Consider the following 21,520-nt stretch of genomic DNA (forward strand, 5'->3'; position numbering starts at 1 on the left):
GGATTGCTCTTCAGGCTCACTCAAGCGGGGTGATATGAGCAACTTTATCATCAAGAGTGTTTAGGATGGTTAGTAACAGCATATGCAATGTGAGTGTTAAGGTTGTTCTACGTCTTTCATTGGTACCATCAATGTGGGTACAGTAATAAATGGTTACATTGTATTATCTGTGTATTGAAACTAATATAATGTCATTGTAAAAAAGAAAAACAAATCATGGAAACTCCGCAATATTCTGAGGAGCTTGCAATTTTTCTAAATTACCGCAGATTTTCTGCAGATCATGTGACGTCATCACAACGCACGTTCAGTCAAAGCCGTCTTTAGTACAGCTAAAAGGTCTCATTTACCAACAAAGATCACTGCGAAAGATCATGCAAAAATAAAATTGTGCAATTGCAATTTCCCCAATTCAAGTAGTTTTCCACAAAAAAGCACAAAAACGTCCACAAGTTGCATCGCAAATTTTGAAAAAAGTCGCAGTAAAATCAAGTATTTTTGGCCGCAACAATCGCAACAAAAACTCATTCCAACGCACTAACACTGGAGATTCCTTCCAAAAATGCTAACAAGTCCTCACAGAAAACTTATTCACCATATTCACAATTACACATAGCTCTGTCATAAAGTCCTTGTGTAAGTTGTTACCATAGAAACAATGTGTTAGAACAAGAGTATTAATATAAATCTTCGAGCCAGCACTTTGCTGTTATAGAAAATTAATCAACACATTCTGACCTATCAGAATCGAGAACTGAACAGTGGTTGGTATACATGGTCTTAGAGATTACAGTTATTGCCACAATCAGGCCCAGATTAATTCGGAGGCCCCTGGGCACAATGTCTTTTTTAATCATGTGTGGCCCAACCAGACATTTTCCTCCGTTTTCGGCAATGTAAGTGGGGGCAGTGTTGGCTTGGCGGTTAAGGCTCTGGGTAACTGATTGGAAGGTCGGGGGTTCAAGCCCCAGCACTGCCAAGCTGCCACTGTTGGGGCTTGAGCAAGGCCCTTAACCCTCTCTGCTTCAGGGGCGCCGCATCATGGCTGACCCTGTGCTCTGACCCCAGCTTCCTGACAGGCTGGGGTGTGCGAAGAAAACAATTTCACTGTGCTTTACTGTATATGTGACCAATAAAAACTCATTCATTCAAGTCAACATATACTTCAGGAGCAGAATTTGCTCATATCTGTACATAACAGCTGATATTTTGAATGCATAAGTCAACTAGATTGTGTTTACTGCCTGCCAAAGTTCTACCCACAGAGATGACATTTCACAGCATGTTCACAGAACCCCAAATCTTTATTCACCAAATTTTGCACACAGAGAAATGAGGGGAAAACACAGTTTACGCAGCAGAAGATGCAGGCAGGCATATTTTGAGAGGAAACCATGAAAATTAATAAATACATAAATAAATAAATACGTTTTTTTTTTTTTAAAAAAACAAGGAAAAAAATTCTATGCATATTCTGTTTCCATCTCACATGTTGCTTCCAAAAAGAACGGTCACAGACGCTTAGCCACCATAACATGGACACACACACACACACACACACACACACACACACACACACACAAACACACATAAACACACAAACAAACACTCAATCAGATTCACACAAATGATTCCTCCTCAATGGCTGAAGTTAGGAGGATGAAATTCAACCAGCAAAGGTTTTACATTAATAGCAGAATATATGGCGCAATAATGATGACATTTGTTCTGCTGAAAAAAAAAAAGCTCAGTTGAGTGCGTTCATGTTCAGAAAATGATAGCCAGTGCCAACGTTAGCTGGAGAAGTCAGAGTGAGAAAAACATGCTCTTATGAGTAATATAAAAAAGGGCATGTAAAGAGACTAAACATTTTGCACTTTTATATTAAGTCCAGAAGTTGGAGAGTGTCGATGTGATGCTGCAGATGGACTGTGTGTTAAGCTTGAACAAGGTTGTGTCATTCAGTAGATGGAAGAAGTGTAATGTCATGAATATATTGTATATAAGCGTAAATACACTGTACGGTTTGTCGTATATTTTTTAGTGTGTGTGTGTGAATGTGTGTGTGTGTGTGTGTGTGTGTGTGTGTGTGTGTGTGTGTGTGTACGCTGGGAGTGTCCCAGTGTGTCTCTGTTTGCATTCTTCACAATGAGACTAAACATCATTTAGTCCAGAATTCCCGAATCGTCCAAATGAATAAAAAAATGATATCTCTAATCAAACATAATTAGATAAATAAATTAACACTGTCATGATAAGTTGGATACATTTGACGTGTGTTTTTGTTTCATCTAAAAGTTATATGATGTATTTACAAAATAATCTGTCATAATCTATGAAATCAAGCAAGACCATTTAAACGGTATAGGAGAATGTTATTTGCTAGATAGTACTGACTGTGTGTGGGTGTGGGTGTGTGTGGGTGTGTGTGTAAGAGGAGGATAAGTGAGCTGATGAGCGGAGTGAGGAAAAGTGAGGAAAAGATGCCTTCACGCTGTGAGCTCTTCTCTCAGCTCCTTGTTTCTGCGGACCACAGCAGCACGTTGCTCCTGAGAGAAGCACAAAATCACGTCATGAGAGCAAAAAAATATCATACCAATGGTACATTCTATAATATCTGTATTTATATCTGTTTAGTGATCCAAATATATGTATCTGTATTGGGATTTAAATCTGAAGTGGGCGTGTCCTACACCAAATGTGTTTTGTTTGTTTGTTCATTTGTTTGTTTGTTTTTAATTAGAGGTGTGCATGGGACAGTGGCTAAGTGGTTAGCATGTTTGCCTCGCATGTCCAGGGTTGGGGGTTCGAATCCCGCCTCCACCCTGTGTGCACGGAGTTTTCGGGGGTTTCCTCCGGGTACTCCGGTTTCCTCCCCAGTCCAAAGACATGCGTTGTAGGCTGATTGTTCATAGTGTCTGAATGTGTGTGCGATTGTGCCCTGCGATGGGTTGGTACCCTGTACCCCCGCTTTGTGCCCCGAGTTCCCTCGGAGAGGCTCCTCCATAACCCTGTGTAGGATAAGCGGTACGGAAAATAGACATTGTTCATGGTACTGCTCGTGTGCTTAATATTTTTGTGTTTGTACTTACCTTGCTAACAAATTTAGTTGGTTCTATTTCCTAAAATATACACTAAGTACTAGCTACTCATTTAAATCACCATGACCCCGACCATGTTACTAAGGATGAATGAATGCTGTAAATGTTCGTTTAAAAAGAATGTGGGCTTTCTTTCTCCTGTGAGCTTCATATCTGTCCGCTTGGCTACATGGCAATAGAAAACTCCCGCTCGCTTGACTTTTTAGTTTCGTTTTGCGGGTCCTGATGCACACCTCTAGTCTCAACCAGATGTGAATCTTACTGGCAAGCTTTCTAATAAATAAATAATAAATAAATAAATAAATAAATAATAGTACACTTCCTTTTTTTCTTTCAATATTTTTGTCCGTTTCAAACACATTATCTGTTCATTCCAAATAATGTACCCGTATGCATATGATCCCAAGACTACAAATTTAATCATTTTATGTCCTTGGCATTCCTTGATTCACACACATGAGTAACAGCTTTCTACATTTAACACGTTCACACACTCTTCCACACCTTAGGGCAATTTAGAGTAACATGTCAATCAGTGACTTCAAAATATAACTGTATGTACATTCTGAGAGTAGTGAAGCATCAAGCCAACATGTTCAACTATTTGGAACTAAAAGAGCAAAACCCTGGGTACCTGGTCACATTTGTGTCAATGTCATGTTCTACCTTCTCATGCAGGCGCTCCAACATGGCCGCCATGTGAGCCCTGCGGTTCTCGGAGTTTTGCTCCATTTTAAAAATGAGCTTCTCCTCGGCCATCCTGCTGAAGTTGTTGTTCTCTTCCATGGCTTTGAAGAGCACGTCTCGCTCGTGCTCTCGTTTCTCAGCCAGAGCTCTCAGCACCTGGGCCTCTTGAGACTGGGGAGAAAAGCCAACTGTAAGCAAGCAAGCTATAAGCAATGCAAACAAGCGATAAGCTAGCGAGAACATGAAATTAATAAATAACATAAGGTTTAGCTAATTTATCACACTTCCTTCTATATGTATTTGTTTAACATCACAAAGCAATCTGGGTCCTGATTCCACACCAGAATGCACAGCATAAACTAATCTCTCAAGTAATCTCTCTAATCTCTCTATCAATATTCATGTCAAGAAATAAATGCTAACATGTCAGTATTAATACCGCACGCAAACACTCACTTTCCTGCGGTCTTCAGCGGCCTCCAGTTTCTTCTGAATGTCTTCCAGAGAGATGTCCCTCTTCTTGGGAGGGGATGCGATACTGTGAGCCACATCTGACACTGGAGAAGGGGGCTTCAGGATCACCTCGAAAGCCTGACCCGAGGCCCGTTTGTTTATGGGCTTCACCTCCATGACTGCATGACAATCACATGTGAAACGACTGAAACTCTCTGTGGTTTAAAGTCTTAATTGTGTCTTAACTGGTTTCCAGAAGTAATAATAATAATAATAATAATAATAATAATAATAAAGCCCAACTGAATTCCTCTTCCTAAGGCATCCAGTTAAAATCAATTAAGTATGATTAAATATGAATTATGTAATTCAAATGAAGTTAGGTACTGTAAAAGAGTGAATATAAATCCAAAGCATGTAAGCCAATATACATAAGACTAAAGTATATCTTACAGTCTGTCTTGGCGTCCAGGTTTTTCTGTAGCCTTGGGTTAAAACAGGAGCATATGAGTGAGAACATGGATAGCTCCTTCATCTTTTCTTTGTATGCTGTGAGAAAAGAGCAATTAAATAAGCATCCATAAGCGCAAAGTGTCAAAAAAATATATATATATATATCTCAAACAAGTGTTTTACTCATGTCTGTGTTTCTGAGCATCCAATTTTGCATTATTAAATAACGTTAATTTTATATTAATGAGTTTATTTGTTAGGAGGTGTTAATTGTTACAACTATAACTTGTATATTAAAATTTGCTAAAAGTACAGCGTTTAGTTTAATACAGCAGTATTTCAGTGATGTTCCCACACACCACCTGATACCTTCCAGTTAGTCCAGGTAATTCGGTTAATTTCAAAATGAAATATGAAACTTTTACCAAGCACAAAGTGGGTATTCCTTTACCAAGTGCACATTAAGTCTTTCCAAAGCCTTAAAGCACAGGTGACTCGGCTACAAACGGATTATGAACATTTTGAGGCCGGAGCTCACAGTCTCATGAAATATGCAAGAGAGACTAATGATGCTGGTCATTTCCTGTCATCTGTGGAGTTTTACAGATTGCAGGCACATCCTCCAAACTCCATTATCTAGGGGAACTGAACAAAGCTAAAACACTAGACAAGAGTTAGGTGGAGATAGTCTGTGGTTTCTTATCTGACTTCAGCCATCCCACCCTAAAGCTGGTCTTTTCCTTTATGACCAATCCCAGCAGACAAGGCCAGCAAGGAGCAGACACATGGTCCCTTGTGCATGGATGTCCACTAGTGTTCACAGAGCGTAGATAATGATTTGCATGGAGTAGCAAAGGCCACCATGTGCAGTGTTCCATTGCTGCAGGGCTGGCCAGCCTCCCAATCTGTGGTCCGCTTGGCCTGCTGCTACTCCTCGACAATTTTCCTCAATGTACAATACAGACAGTCCTGATATTCCCAAGCCTAAATATATATATATATATATATATATATATATAATATTTAGATATTATATATTAAATATATATATCAGACCTGAATCTATATTAAAAATGATGAAAGACAACATATTTTGGTGTTTGGGCCTGTGCTGCTGCTGTCTGGGTCGTAAAACAGTCACACCCATTTACAGCCAATCTTTCAGTAAAACCTGATGCTCGACCCATTGATGGCTGAGCTTCTTTATACAAATAATGATATTTCGCCGATATGATGCTGTTGTCGATTTCAATAATTACAGATGTAACCGTTGCACAAATGTGTGCTAGTCTTGAAATAATTCAGTACCAAAGAAGGTAGGCTATATACAGCACATAAACATAAAACCCATTTCCTACATCTACTGCATTCCAATAACTGTTCAACATCTGTTTTCATCTATGAATCCATATCTCCTCATTGAAGAATTCCTCTGTATATTTCTCAGTATCTATGCTCTTAGTCGGGCGTATGATCTGATTAACAGCCTTTGCCCAGTGTGTAAGACATAAAGCTATGAAAGGCCATCGAGCATACACAATGCCAGGCGGATACCACAGACGCACTCAATCTGTCACAACGCATTATGAATAGCCTATATACAAAGAATAAGATGCGTGGTCGGTTAGAGTGTGAAAAGGATCTAAAAACGTGCTGGGATGTTTGATATAAAGCTGTATTTTGTGCAGGATTTTGCAGGAGCAGTTGTAGAGGAGAAGATGCCGGGTGTCTTGGGTGGGGTCTTTCTGCATTATGCTGGGGAGGGAGCTGTGGCAGGTGCGCCATTCTACACGCAGGAACGGATCAAAACTGAATATTCAGGATAATGCGATTTTACAGTTAAAGAACTGATCTAGGCTTTTATCCCAAAACAAAACCGTGTTGTTTTTTTGTTTGTTTTTTTGTTTGTTTTTAATAGTTTAACGATGTTCGTGAACATAATACGTTAATAATAAAAAAAGTATTAAATTACATTGCCCTGGCTTTTAAAAACAACATTAAGGCGACTGCATTAAATATGTCAGTGTAAATCCGTGCTGTTGTTGTTTTTATGTATTCTAGGCTAGTTGAATAGGATTTGTCAGGGTTTCTGTCCTTCCACCGGAATCCAAATCAAATGATGGTTTAATAACGTAAATATAATCAGAATATGATGTAGAAAGAGCAGACTTACCGACAGCGATTTTGTCCATTGTCGTGGTTTAGGTGAAGTGTTCAGGCGTTGCGGTTTGTGCCGGTGGTGGAGGAGAGATGCTTAAGGCACTGAATCAGCAGAGCACAATGCGATCCGGCAGAGAGAGAGCACTAATAAGCACTGGGAGCGGTTCAGTGATCAGCATCTCCACACGAGAGCAGATTGGCCATTGCCACTTTACGTAAAAAAAAAGGGGGGGAGGTGTTTAAACGAATAGCTTACACAGCTCAGAAAAATGATCTTACAGATGTTTCCTTCCTGCTGTTGCCACCGACTGATGTAAATCAGCATGCCAGGAATGGAAAGCTGGCTCTATGCCCAATTAAAATATTTTTGACCCCTCATTTTTTTTTATTTTTTTTTAAACCTCTATAATATTTATTACAGATCAGTTTGTATCTGACAAAGATAAACAGGTTGTTTATTCATCATTCATTTATCTTCAGTATATAAGCATTATCCTGGTCTATGGTCAGGGTGGATACAAATCCAAGCCCAATATGGGGACACACCCTGAATAGGATGCCAGTCCATCACACACATTCAGACACTCAGGGGCCGTATAGTCTAGGGGTCTTCAATATTATCTGCAAAGGACCGGTGTGGCTGCAGGTTGTCGTTCCATCCAAGCAGGACTTCACACCTGATTCCACTGGTTTAATCAGTACATCTTGGTGCCATCTGTTTGGATGGAATGGAAGCTCGTAGCCACAATGGACCTTTGCGGATAAGATTGAAGACCCATAGCCAATTCAATCCAATTATTATAATGCTGGGAGGAAAACCAGAGAACATGGAGGAAACGCATGAGAAACGCCACACCGACGGTCAGAGATCTCCACTCAAAACCTGGATCCAGCCATAGACCCTGGAGCTGTGTACCTACAGCGCCAACCTGCCACCCTTATTTACTCACATTCAGTAACCGTTTTTCCTGCTCAGGGTTGAGGTGGATCCTCATATGATATGCACCCGAACAATTGGGCCACTTTTGAACCGAGACTGAAACGTGACATCTGCATTGATGGCAAATATCACAAAAACCTTTAAAGTGGTTGCTTACAGACATTTGGAATCAAATGCTACCTGAGATAGTCTGTAAATCTCCCTCCCTTTAACTATGTTGCATCATAGAGTGAGTCATCCATATGTCATGATCAGCATTTTCAGGTTGCCAGTAACCAGTAGCCAGGCCAACTAAAACTGGCATTATACACATTCATAATTACCTCAGGATTACAAAACATTTAGACATTAGACTATACTGCTGTGTCATGGATAGAGCGAAGCAGTGTAGCACTGAAGGATTGTTCCACTCATCACAGGTAGTGCAAGGAACATGATCAGAGATACAGCTGCCTTGTAGCACAGCATGTGTATCCACCACTCTCACACTGTCTCTAGTCTGCGAACGCTCTATAAACATATCATGAAACCTCACCTTCACACGCTTGACCAAACACAGCAGAAATAGCAAAACAGCTACTCTACTCTATTTTATTCTGTACTCATCTCTTTTGTTCTATTCTAATCAGTTCTATTCTATTTATTCTATTCAATTCTATACTAATGGTTAATGGTCTGCACTGATATAGCACATTTTAATCTTAGCGTGTCTACAAAGCGTTTTATTCACCCATTCACACACACACACACACACACACCATGCAAGGTACTAGCCTGCTTTGGGTTTCAGTGCCTTGCCCAAGGACACTTTAGTTCTATTCTATTTTATTCCATTTTAGTTCACATCTTCAGTTCTATTCTATTTTATTCAAATCTATACTAATCTATTCTGTTCTATTCTATTCTAAACTAATCTCTTCTATTCTAACCTCTTATATTAATTTCTGTTCTGTTTCATTCTATTCTATAATAATTTATTCTGTTCTATTCTGGTTTATTCTATTCTATGCAATTGTATTCTACCCTCATCTTTCTATTTTATTCTATTCTATTCTGTTCTTGCCTGTTCTATTCTGTTTAACTTCATTCTATTCTATACTAATCTCTTCTGCTCCCTGGGATAGGGTCCAGGTTCCCCGTGACCCTGAAAAGGAGTAAGCGGTAGAAGATGGATGGATGGATGGACTAATCTCTTCTGTTGTATACCATTCTATTCTATTCTATTCTAATCTCTTCTATTCTATTCTGTTCTTCTATTCTATTCTATACTAAAGTATTTTCTATTCTATTATCTTCTGTTATATTTCTATACTGTACTGTTCTAACATATTCTTTCTATTTTATTCTATTCTGTTCTATTCCATTGTATTCAATTTACTTCCATTCTATACTATTCTATTCTATCATCTTTTTATTTTGTCTTATTTTATTCCATTCTGCTATATTAAATACTATTCTGTTCTAATCTCATTTCCTCTGTTCTATTCAGTTTTAATTTATTCTATTCTGTTCCATATTAATCTATTCTGTTCTATACCATTTTATTCTATTCTAGTCTATTATAATCTCTTCTTTTCTATTCTGTTCTATTCTATTGTATTTTTGCCTTACTGTAGTCTGGTTATATTCTAAAAATATTTACAAATATTATTAATTTTAGGTGGCGCAGTTCCCGATCTCTTTCTGTCTCTGCAGAGTTTAGCATGTTCTGCTTGTTTATGCATGGGCTTTCTCTGAGTTTTCCGGTTTCGTTCCACTGTCCATTCGACAGATTGGTTTCACTAAATTGTCCCTAGTTGTGAATATATGTGTAAATGTGTGTGTGCATGATCCCCTGTAATGGACTGATGTCATCCAAGGTGAATCTTCTCACCTTGTGCCCAGTGTTCCCAGAGTAGGCACCGGATTCACTGCAACCCTGACCAGAATAAAGCAGTTACTAAAGAGGAATTAATGACTCAATATGAATTTCACACAATGTGTGTTATAGGTCATTATGCCCCAGCAATATTCACAAAAAAAATTCACATTTGTGAATCTGGTTAGTCAGAGGTGTAACAACAGTAATGCCGACTGTAATTAAAATTAAAGCTGTATAATAATGCACTCATTTCCTACGCTGTTGTTTCTATTCAATTTTATTCTATTCTATACTAATCTATTTTCTTCTCTTCTCTTCTATTCTATTCTATACTACTGTCCTCTCTTCTCTTCTATTCTAACCTCTTCTATTCTCTTGTTTTCAAATCAAAGGTGTATATTAATACACTCCTTTTCTATACTATTGTTTCTATTCCATTCTATACTAATCTCTTCTCGTCTATTGTTTTATTCTATTTTATTCTATTCTATACTGATCTCCTTTCTTCTGTTCTCTTCTAACCTCTTCTATTGTATTCTATACTTCTGTAATTCAAATCAAATGTGTATATTAATACATTATTAATACACATTTCTATAGTAACAGCTCATTCCAAAGGACTTGTATGGAGGACACTCCACATAAACTAAACCTAATAATAAAAGGATTAAAAGAACAAAATAACTTCTAGCCTATAGGTGTTGTTTATGGTGAACATTTCTGTAAGGAGATGTTTAATAAACAAACATTAATGAAAAGAGCTTCTAGTGTGACGCTTAGCATCGGCTATAACTCAATACTCTGTGTTTTTAGTATGACACTATCACGCAGGGAGTATTTACTTAAAGCCCTTAGCATCTGTACCGAAGCCATAAGCATCCATGCATTATTCATCTTTTTCTTTGTTGTTTTCTTGTGATCTCGACATAACAAAAGTTCTCTTCTCGTGATCACGACTTAATTTTTTCGTGATCTTGACATAACCAAAAGCTGTTTTCTCACAATGTAATTTTATCCTGAGAAAATCTGGCACTTTGTGAATGGGACTGGAGTTACATGCACATTGGCATCTTCTCCATCATAAATGTAATAATTCCCCGCTGTAGAGATGAACTTTATCTCTGCATTAAGAGAGAGGGGTGTGTGTCCCCTTCTCAAGTGTCAGACACTAATGTGGAAATTATCAGTCCTGCAGGAATCCATCCATCCATCCATCTTCTATACTGCTTATCCTTCCTTCAGGGTCACAGGGAAACCTGGAGCCTATCCCAGGGAGCATCGGGCACAAGGCGGGGTTCCTGCAGGAATGATTTTTGTATTTTTGTAGGCCACCCCGAAAGTTAGCATCACCCTGGTTCCCTCGACAAAATGCCGATAGGATTTTTTTTTTTTTTTTTTTTGCCCCCATTGGCTTTTGGATTATTGCAGAAAATAAACTCTGTGACCAACAAAAGTTTATGATTTTTACATGTTTCTTTCATTATGATAAGATTCATAAGATTTTGAAGCCTAGATGCAATCGCCATTGAGTATAAACACATCGTGGCTGTAGTAGATGAGATTTTCTGTTCGGCGTGATGACGTTTAATGTCCGCGACAACCTCTGTAATCCCATTTAGCCACTTGTTAGCAACCGTCTAAAATCCTGAGTTGGGTATTACTGATGTGTTTTATGTCGTAGTATAAAACGTGAACATATCTTGAGCTTGTGTTAACCACAGACCTTATTTCAGGCATTTAACTAAAAAAAATAATAATAAAAAAAAACCATTGACATGGATGGATGCCTAGTACACAGAAAAATTAAGTCCAGATCACGAGAAAACAACAGAAAAAAATAATAATAATGCATGGCCGCTTAGGGCTTCCGTACATCTGTGTATATTGTGCTTGTAGTCCGTATCATTTTTTTTTTTTCTTACATCATTACCCAGAATCCCACTCGGCTGACCTTCAGTGGGAGGAGACACCGGGGGAAATTTGTAAGCATGGCTGCGGGGATACTAACTAAAGGTGAAATGTTAAATTCAGTATATTTCTTAAATGATTTAGCTGTGCGACTTGAAATGGGACCAGTGAACGAGTGTTAGAAATAGATGTGTGCATCATTTCGTTTAAAATATGAATAAGATAGTTGAATTTGTTTTATGAGTAATAGTAGAGTAATGTCTCCTAGCTAATGACCGGCTAAGTGTGCTAAATGTTTCTAAGCGAGTCAGTGAGACTCACACACTACCACATGAATGACTGAATGAATGAATTAATTAATGGCATTTGGCTAGCGGGTGCGGAGACATATTTTGAGTTTAATATTTTGATTTTCAGTGTATTGATTCAATTTATTACACGATATAATGAGTATATAACGTGTCTGTAATAATGAGATACACCAATGCTAATCATACTCTTATCACTTCCGGTATTTTAATTGGCGAATGCGGCTGGTGCTCACGTGCTCTCTCCTTGTTGGTTCTGTGTCATTAGTAGTCCATGGTGTGAGGAGTGCTCGGCTGGTGGGAGCTGTCTTCTCCAACAACAGCCGTACATTCACCACTGCTGCCAAACCCACAGCTGCTTTTCACAAAGAAGATGCTGGTATGGAGCTCAGTGCAAACCTTTGCACGTGTATTTATTTACATCATTTCTAGACAATACCATGACTAGAAATATCAGTCAGTAAGAAATACAATATGATCGGGTGTAGTGGTGTAGGGGGAAAAAAAATCATCAACGATGGGGTGTGGTGACTCATTACCACCCCTAACAGCACGTCCTGAAGTCTTTTATCAGGATTATATCACAGCAATTTGGTGACGATTTCAATTTTCATTGTTAATGAATGACATGGCATGCCTCTTAACCAAATACAGTTGCAGTCAAAATGATTCAACTCTCAATGCAAATCAGGTTTATTGTCAAAATGTACAGATTTTCGTATAATAATAATAATAATAATAAAACATCTAGGCAACTATTGTTGAACCTTCCAAAGGAATGTAGAAAATCAATTTCTGAATATGTTTGTATTTATACAAACAGTGTTTATATGTTTATACCCTTGTTTATGGTCTTTTCTCACAGATGTGAATGATAAGATCATGAACTTTCCTCTGACCCAGCCGGACTTCTTCAGCGTGTCTGAGCTCTTTACTCTAAAGGACCTGTTTGAGGCCCGAGTCCACCTTGGTCACAAGAAAGGCTGCCGGCACAGGTAGAGCAAAATGATTGATATTGTTTTATTAGTGTAATCATTCATCAATCTAATTCTGTACATAGTTGCTCTTTACACTATTTGACTAACTCAGGCACACACAGCCTCTCTCATATTCACTCTTTCGATCTCTGTCTGTGTCCTGTATTGAATTGCACTGTCTCTTTCTCCAAAAGACTTATGGAGCCCTATCTGTTTGGTACACGCTTGGACATGGACATCATTGACCTGGAGCAGACGACCTCCCACCTACAGCAGGCTCTGAACTTCACAGCACATGTGGTTTACCGCGGTGGGATCGTGCTCTTTGTAAGTCGCCGGCGCCAGTTCATGCACCTGATTGAATCTACGGCGCAACAATGTGGCGAATACGCTCACGCCCGCTACTGGCAGGGAGGCGTGCTCACCAATGCCAGTGCCACTGGGGTGCGCCTACCTGACCTCATCGTCTTCCTCTGTACACAAAACAGTGTCTTCCAGACACACACCGGTGTACGTGATGCTGCCAAGGTCAACATTCCTACAGTGGGCATCATCGACTCAGACTGTGACCCAAGCCTCATTACATATCCAGTGCCGGGCAACGATGACACTCCGTCTGCGGTGGAGCTGTACTGCCGTCTGTTCAGGGTGGCTATCAATAGGGCAAAGGACAAGAGGAAGCAAATGGAGCTACTCAAGGGGATATGAACAAACAAAAAATAGGGGGATAATCCAGAAACATGAGGATAAGTTTAATTCACTTCTGACTGAATTTTATTTGTCAGCTGGTCATCACAATTCAGAGCTTATTGTTGATCATCTAGTTCTTGGTCATTGTTGATGTATTTTTTTTCCTCCCCTCAAATACAGCATTGCTGATTAGACTCAGCTAATTATCAAACTTAACACCACCTCTGAGTGTGTGCAAGCCAGTAGTCACTAAATGTGGAGTGTATGGTGTCCTCAGGGTTTGGGTTGGAAGACCACTGTATCCCAACTCGCACAACACAGTGATAGAGAAAAATGTACACCATCTTTAGGCACTGAGGATTGGGTTGACAATCCCTGTGTTAGAGGTTTCAGTATACCTCAACAAGTACTTAAGGAGACTGAAATCCTCCAGGATTTTTTGTGTATTATGTGGAGTTTTAATAATGTACTATTAAAAGTTTGGGTTCCATCACTAAGCAATAATAAGGTGTCTGATTAAAAAAATATATATGTATGTATGTATGTATGTATAATTTTATTTTATTTTTTTTTTGCAGTTCTATACATCATCTGAACCATTTTAGTCAGTCCCTTACAGGATTTAGCTGAGTGAGTTTTGTGATTGTTGTAGGCAAAATTGCTTGATTTTGCTGCAGCTTTTTTCCCACAATTTTTGTGATTTTTTTGCGGGAAAACTATTTGAATTGGCGAAGTTGCACACAATTGTCTTTCACAGTGGTGTTCGTTGGTAAATGAGACCTTTTTGCTGTACTTGTGTTCGACGCACGTGAATCGAAGAGGGCTTTGGCTGAATGTGTGTTGTGATGACGTCACATGATGCGTCTTGGCCCAAATCTTCAGTAATTTAGAAAAATTGCAAGTAATGGCTTTACACATACACATATGTACATTCACACACTCATTTGCACCTAAGGGCATGTTTTTGGAAAGTGGAGAACCTGGTGGAATCTCCCAGACACCATGCAGACAACCTGAGCTGCCTTTCATCTGAACCAATAATATAGAAATCGAGATTGAAAGTTTTGTACGACTGGGTGAAAGTGTACCATTTTATATTACTGATGCTCAAGGCTGTATCCAGCAGGGGTCACCAGTACACCCAGTGAACCATTTTGAATGCCATATTATTGTGTAAACATCTTATGCATTTTTGTGGAATGAATATGACTTCATTACTGGACCCGCCATAGGCCACTCATAAACTACTGACCAAGAGAACGAAGCCAAGCATCTGAAGACAAAAAAATGTGCCTCCATGTGCAGTTTTCAGAGAGCATTTGTTTGAGTCAGCACACCGAACAAAAGTAAGAGTGTTGGTATGTATGGTTGGGGCCAAGCATGGGGGACATGTTTGAGGCACATGGAGTGTTATTCCAACCTGACGTTTTACAATTCAGTACATAGATGCAACTCATGAAACAACAACCTAGTTTAATCTTTATATAATAGTTATAATGGATTTTATTCTATAAATTATTTCAAATAACAGACCGCATCAAGCAAAGACAATGTATCATAAAATCTTGCAATATCCAAATATCTTCAAGTGTTTGTGTAAGCAGTGTTCAGGTGTGAATATTAGCAAACGCAGGCCTGTACAACTCATAAAATCATACTGATAATATCGCCAGGAAAGGATGTCTCTAAAAAGTTTGTTTTGTTTCACATTCCAGTGTTCTGAGTGTAAAAGCTAAATATTCTTGAAGGTTTTAAGCTTCTTTTTGATGTAATGGCCAGTGAGGATCTGTGGCCTTTGTTGGTAGCTGTGCATGACTTCATGAGAACTGCTCAGCTGGTCTCCTTTCTGCCGGTCCAAGAGGGTCACACACACCACAGCCGCTGGGAAACAAGTTGAAATGAGATGTTACAGATGTGCAATGTTGTTTCTTTGAAATAAGAAATATTTCATATATTAAGGATAGATATATCAGGATCCAGTTATCTCTCACGCCTCTTGACTAGAGGTGCATATACAGTGCTGTGCAAAAGTCTTTTTTATTACTAACTTTGTTATATACTTTATTTTTGGGGCAGTGGTAGCTCAGTGGTTAAGACGTTGGATTACTGATCAGAAGGTTGTGAGTTCAAATCCCAGCACTGTCAAGTTGTCACTGTTGGGCCCTTGAGAGAGGCCCTTAACCCTCAAGTGCTCAGATGTATAATTGAGATAAATGTAAGTTGCTCTAGATAAGGGTGTTTGCCAAATGCTGTAAATGTATGATTTTCTGACTCCTACATTATCAAGTCAGTACAAAAAAACATTTTAGATATCCAAACATTAGTTTTCCAGCACAAAATGAAATGTTACAGAAAATTGAAATAAGAAGCGAGTGAGACAGTCAGAGTCTCCAGAAGAACCGTGTCTGGTTCTGCAAGATGCTCAAAAAAACTTACAGCTCATTTCCTTATAAAACTGCACTAATTCTACCTGAGACTACTAATTTCCTTTTAAGCAAAGTGTCATCACACCAAATATTGTCTTTGTTTCATTTATTACTGTTTACTGCTCTTTATAGTGTTTTTTTAAATGTAGGAAGATTTAATTCCATTATTTCTGAAGGTATCTTAGCTCTACAGCATTTCTTTGCATGTGCCTAAAACTTTTGCACAGTACTGTATGTTAAGTTAATGTTGCTGGGCATCTGTCACACCCCATGTTTTCAGATTTATTTTATGAACATAATCTAACTATTTAAATAATAGGTTCATTATTCAAATATGTACAATGTTGTTATTATTATTATAATCATTATGGCTATTTTATGCTATTTTTTATTGCGCACTAGAGTTTACTGTCTTTCCAGTGACAGAACCCTATGGCCCAGGTAAATTATTTATAGGCCTGAGTTACTAATGTTTGGATTAAACCCATTCAGTTCAAGTGAACAATCAAACAGGTTTAATAAATATAGGACCTCAATAATGAACATCATAACTTTGAAAACGGTGAATTGTGATGTCCTGTAACCCACTTTTTGAACCACTGGTAAAAAAAAAATTAAAAAAGAAAAGAAAACGTTACCATGTTGAAAGTAATGCTCTTTACCGTCTAAACAGCTGCATCCAGAACCTCAGACCTTATGGACCCTGATTTAAAGAGGTTTATTTTCATTTCTTTGCACTTATGACACTTTGCACAGTATGTTCAGCTGCACAGTATGTTCCTACTTCACTGTTTCTTCATTTCTCTTTTTTCCACTTTTTCATTTCAATTTTAAGATCTCTATAATCTAACCATCTAAATGATTCCTACGAATTTAAATAAACTTTCAGCCACAGCTAAAATGATTCCTGCTAGCTTCATATAGGGCTGGGTAATATATCGATATATTATCAGTATTGTGATAAATGATTACACTATACACTTTTCTGAGATATCTTTGGTATGCTGATGTATTTTTACATTTTTAATCATTAGTCAAACTCAGTTGAATGTTTTTTTCATTTATTTCACTACTGTTTTGCAGACAGATCGCTAGCTAACTTATATATATCGTGACATGCATCGTGCATCATACAAATGTCCTCAAGTATCGTGATATGATATTTTTGTCATATCGCCTATCCCTAGCTTCATATTGAATTGCAAATTATGCCCCATATGACCGTTGTCAGACATTACCATCAGAGTGAAACGTTGATGGGTTTTGAAGTAAAAGAAAAGTCCTACCTCGTATATTACTGAGTTTGCACATGGCAGCAAAAACAGAAGATTCCATCTCAATGTTGCGGACTCCTGCTGCATACGCTTCGGACAGGTAGTTTTGTTTTTCCTCTTCGGTGTACGAACAGAAAGCCCCGTCCAAACGAGCTTGACCTGCATCAACACCAGCAATGCAGTGAGTGAGACAGCCAAAAAACAGCCGTTTAAACTGACATAATGGGTGTATATAAATGTATATATTGCACACTGCTGCACCTGAAGGACACACAACAATACCTTCGTAGAAGTCCAGAGTGCACATGGTGTTCCCAATGACAGTCTCAAACTCCGCCAGCTCTTTGCCACACTGTAGCAGCTCCTCTGCCAGCTCGACGTCCAGCTCCGTGCTCCTCACCACCGTCTTACCCAGAACCACCTGCTCGAAGCGGGGCAGGAACATGGCATCCACTGGCTGCTTGGTGACCACGACTGTGCCTGGCTGCAGACCTGAGAACACAAAGAAGGTCAGATTCTAGTGTATTCATTATCACTCATCCTAGTTATAAAGCTCTGCTGCTTCTTTTAACAATTACAGATTACAACATTAGTAATAATGTTACTGTTAATGTATAAATCTAATATTAGTAGAGTATTCTATGTGCAGCATATAACAAATGTTGGTCAGAGTCAATCTGTTGGGCTTTATTAAGTGAACTGTTGTGTAATAACCATGTACCTATTCCGCCAGAGGTCCCAATGCGCACGATAGTGACATCAGTGCAGCGGGCATGATAGAGGAGTTTGATAAGCTCATGTAACATTATTGAGATGGATGGAATGCCTATGCCATGCTAAAACACAGAGACATTAAGCTCAGAACAACTCAGATTGAATTTATATTTTAAATATAAATATTTTAGAAATATTTTAAATGCAGAACAACTGACATTGCATTGATATAAAACACACACACACACACACACACACAGAGAGAGAGAGAGAGAGAGAGAGAGAGAGAGAGTATTGTGTTAAAGCAGCACTGCAAGCATCAGCTCTCTGAGTCTTTCTCCTTTGACATTTGATGACTTACACTAACAGACAGTATAGGTCCTACTTTGTACATGGCATAGCGATCTGTTCCCTCACAGATGTTTGGGTACTCTCCTTTTGGATCTTCTAGGCCCAGCTCTTTAGCAATGTACTCTGTGAAAGACTTCATCCTCCATGGACTTCCCCCTACACATACAAACTACAAGAAAAGAAAGTGCAGTTTGGCGATGATGCAAGAAACCAAGTAATATGTTACTAAATAAAAAAAATTTAAAACCAGGAAGGTTAAACTTTGGGCACACACTGGATATTTAAGCAATAATATTACATAATGCAGTACAATCTGATCATTTATTAACTTACTTTAACATCCCCAAACTGTTTCGGGAAGTCATGACTGGCTGTGTCCAGATTGAGATGGTACAGTATGTCTTCTTTCATAGACTCCAAATTAGGATTGTTAACACATATGGACCTATAAGTGAATAAATAAAGGGAAATCGACTGAGTAAACAGGCAGTGTAAATGTGCCTTAAAGGAAAACTCCACCCTGAAACACATGAAATGTTTTTATATCGAAATAGTTGTTGGTTGTTGCTGCATTTTCATTACTCCTATGAAATGTTAGTGGTTTTGTCCCATGCTGACATCGCAGGGGGACACTGCTTACGCTGTTACTATGGCGTTTAATCAGAGAGAAAAACAATTCAGCGATCTCGAACATAAAGGATAATGGTCAGGGTTTCATTCCTGGCAAAGGCTTATTTACTCAGTTACCATTTTCCAGTGATGTTCGAGGTCATATAAATGAGAAATAGAAGTAATGAACACAGCAAAGGTAAGACTCAAAGTTCCAGAATGCAATGCAACTTTACGCAGCGGCTGTGCTGAGTTACGGCTTGGCTGGTTAATGATTTGATGAGCACAATGGTATTGACAGCGTGAAAGTGGTAACCTAGCCTTTTTAAGCAGAGTGTACAGATGAGGACGTGATAGAACTGGACATATTAAAAGACTAAAGTGCTGCTGCATTGCTTTCTTTTAAGTAGAGATGAAACAAGGGCTCAATCCCAGCAGGTCGTTGAATGGCATTGTGGGTAATGTAGGAAAATAGACCAACATGGTGATGGAAGAAATAAATCACTGACATCACTAAAGATCACATGTTTAAGCACAAACTGTTAAAGCATTTAAACTGTACAAGTCTGGAGAAAACCGGTTTGAGTGCATTTGTCAACAGCTGAACAAAGAACAACAATGTTACCATTACAATTACATATATATAGCGCTTTTCTAGACACTGAAAACGCTTTACATAGCATGGGCGGGGGGTTGGGGAAATCTCCGCAATCACCACTAGTGTGCAGCCATAGTGGGCCAGAACGCCCAGCACACACCTGCTATTAGTGGAGAGGAGAGAGTGATGTAGCCAATTCAGAGATGGGGTTAATTGGGGGGCAATGGGGGAATTTCACCAGGACACCGAGGTTATACCCATACTCTAATAGTGAACAAAAAATAGGATAGTTTCTGTGATTAGCACTGACCTCAGGTCATCTATCCATCCATCCATTTTCCATACCGCTTATCCTACACAGGATCGTGGAGAGCCTGGAGCCTATCCCAGGGAACTCAGGGCACAGGGCAGGAAAATACTGGACGGGGTCTCAACCTATCGCAGGGCAAAATCGCACACACTGTGGACAATTTGGGAATGCCAATCAGCTTACAACACATTTCTCTTGACTGGGGGAGAACAGGCAAAATCCGTGCACACAGGGTAGTGGAGGGTTTCAAACCCCCAACCAGGGAGGTAATCCACCGTGCCTCCCTGACCTCACATCAATAATTCCTATTTTCTTTATTAAAGAACAAGGATTTATGTACAGGATTGTCTATTTAATCTTCATAGTCTGATTACTACTTCAAGCACACCTTCTTAAAAATAAATAAAATAAAAACATATATCTTTATTATAGACCCACCTTTCACACTGCTCCCCGTTTCTCTCCTCGCTGAAACCCGAATGCATTTTCTTCTTGGACAGAGATGTGGAGCAGAAACACAAAGATGTCAACACACAATCAACCGTGACGTCAATAGCAATGAAATGACCTCTTATTTAATAGCTATTTCTATTTCTCACTTTTCTCTTTCTCTCTCTCTCTCTTTAATCAATGACATGCTCTTATCGAATAGGTGAATAAATACATGGATATAATGAAAACACTTTTACCTTTGTCAAACTGACGACTGGAATTACGTCTGTGAGGGAAATTATTAATTTTTACTTTGTAATAGTTTTGTTCTTGTTCTGTTTCATTCTCATCTGAGGATAACACCTAAGAAGGCCATGTAATGTCACTGAGATCAGTACAGAATGTTTATCTGCTATACAGAGACAACATGTTCTTCTGTTCAAGGTTCGTCTGCACATCTTCTGAGACCCTAAAACAAAGCCTGTTTGAACTGCCTCAACCTGCTTCTTATCGGTACACAGAAGTGTGTCATGCTCTGTGTTTCATATTTATAGTAGTGTTCAGCACAAGCGCTTCAGAGCGCTCTCATTATTCTATCCTGTATTAAACATCTTTCTGTAATAAACCTTTTTACCTTCGGAGGACGAGTCTGCAAGTGTTGTCTAATTTCTACGACAATTTGGCGTCTCTTAGCTGGGCTGCGCGAGTCTTTTCAGCTTTCCTGGACAACAAGCAAACCGGAGGACATCCGTAGAAAAGTTTCACCCTACTGTCACTGTTGACACGCAGGTGGATTGTTCTTTATTGTGCAGAGCGAAAGACCGATGCTGCCTTACCACTGACTGGTAGGAATCTTCAAGAATTTAGAATTAGAATTAGAATTTTATGAAGTCATTGTGTATTGCTGTCTGTATGGAAGGGAGTCAATGATATAAGAAATGCGTGTATTACATCGAGAGAAGTATTACATGGAGCGATTTCTTATAAGAAGTTCCAGGAACTTCACAGCTTCAAAACTAAGATAATATAATATAATATAATATTATATATATATATATATATATATATATATATATATATATATATATATATATATATATATATATATAAAATTACTTCCATGGACTAACTACCACCCAAGATAAATGGGACTGAAGGTGGCCTATTGCCTGAATGTCCTTCTCAAATTTTATTTTGTCCTTTTGACAAGTGGGCAGTGAAGTTTTGTGCACTTGAGGCACTGATATGGCTCAAGAGTGTCAAACACA

The 21,520-nt window shown here is 38.7% G+C and overlaps 3 protein-coding genes across 8 annotated transcripts; 1 reads left to right on the top strand and 2 right to left on the bottom strand.

The window, feature by feature from the left end:
- Window positions 1–1,285: 1,285 nt before the first annotated feature.
- stmn2a (stathmin 2a) lies at window positions 1,286–7,063 on the bottom strand. The gene is made up of 5 exons (XM_053627170.1): window positions 6,868–7,063; window positions 4,695–4,790; window positions 4,245–4,420; window positions 3,768–3,959; window positions 1,286–2,549 (listed from the first exon to the last, which is right to left on the bottom strand). The coding sequence occupies exons 1-5, from the start codon at window positions 6,884–6,886 to the stop codon at window positions 2,490–2,492; spliced, it is 543 nt and encodes a 180-aa protein (XP_053483145.1). The 5' UTR covers window positions 6,887–7,063; the 3' UTR covers window positions 1,286–2,489.
- Window positions 7,064–11,602: 4,539 nt separating this feature from the next.
- mrps2 (mitochondrial ribosomal protein S2) lies at window positions 11,603–14,031 on the top strand. 2 transcript variants are annotated; one of them, XM_053627149.1, is made up of 4 exons: window positions 11,603–11,668; window positions 12,140–12,250; window positions 12,737–12,866; window positions 13,043–14,031. In XM_053627149.1, the coding sequence occupies exons 1-4, from the start codon at window positions 11,644–11,646 to the stop codon at window positions 13,554–13,556; spliced, it is 780 nt and encodes a 259-aa protein (XP_053483124.1). In that variant the 5' UTR covers window positions 11,603–11,643; the 3' UTR covers window positions 13,557–14,031. The 2 variants fall into 2 exon arrangements, with proteins under 2 accessions (XP_053483124.1, XP_053483133.1); XM_053627158.1 differs by having other exon boundaries at window positions 11,636–11,668; window positions 12,143–12,250.
- An 857-nt stretch (window positions 14,032–14,888) lies between these two features.
- On the bottom strand, window positions 14,889–21,095 carry upp1 (uridine phosphorylase 1). Of its 5 annotated transcripts, none has more exons than XM_053627125.1 (9): window positions 20,887–21,095; window positions 20,259–20,308; window positions 18,637–18,748; window positions 18,314–18,472; window positions 17,960–18,074; window positions 17,521–17,730; window positions 17,251–17,397; window positions 16,627–16,667; window positions 15,282–15,419 (listed from the first exon to the last, which is right to left on the bottom strand). In XM_053627125.1, exons 2-8 carry the CDS (start codon window positions 20,303–20,305, stop codon window positions 16,630–16,632), a joined length of 828 nt encoding a protein of 275 aa, XP_053483100.1. In that variant the 5' UTR covers window positions 20,306–20,308; window positions 20,887–21,095; the 3' UTR covers window positions 15,282–15,419; window positions 16,627–16,629. The 5 variants fall into 5 exon arrangements, with proteins under 5 accessions (XP_053483091.1, XP_053483081.1, XP_053483072.1 ...); XM_053627135.1 differs by having other exon boundaries at window positions 15,316–15,419; window positions 16,603–16,667; XM_053627116.1 differs by lacking the exons at window positions 16,627–16,667; window positions 20,887–21,095 and adding an exon at window positions 19,821–19,945 and having other exon boundaries at window positions 14,889–15,419; window positions 20,259–20,273.
- Between the last annotated feature and the right edge of the window lie 425 nt (window positions 21,096–21,520).

The sequence above is a fragment of the Ictalurus furcatus genome, chromosome 1 (assembly GCF_023375685.1).
Source record: "Ictalurus furcatus strain D&B chromosome 1, Billie_1.0, whole genome shotgun sequence".
Classification (NCBI taxonomy): domain Eukaryota; kingdom Metazoa; phylum Chordata; class Actinopteri; order Siluriformes; family Ictaluridae; genus Ictalurus; species Ictalurus furcatus.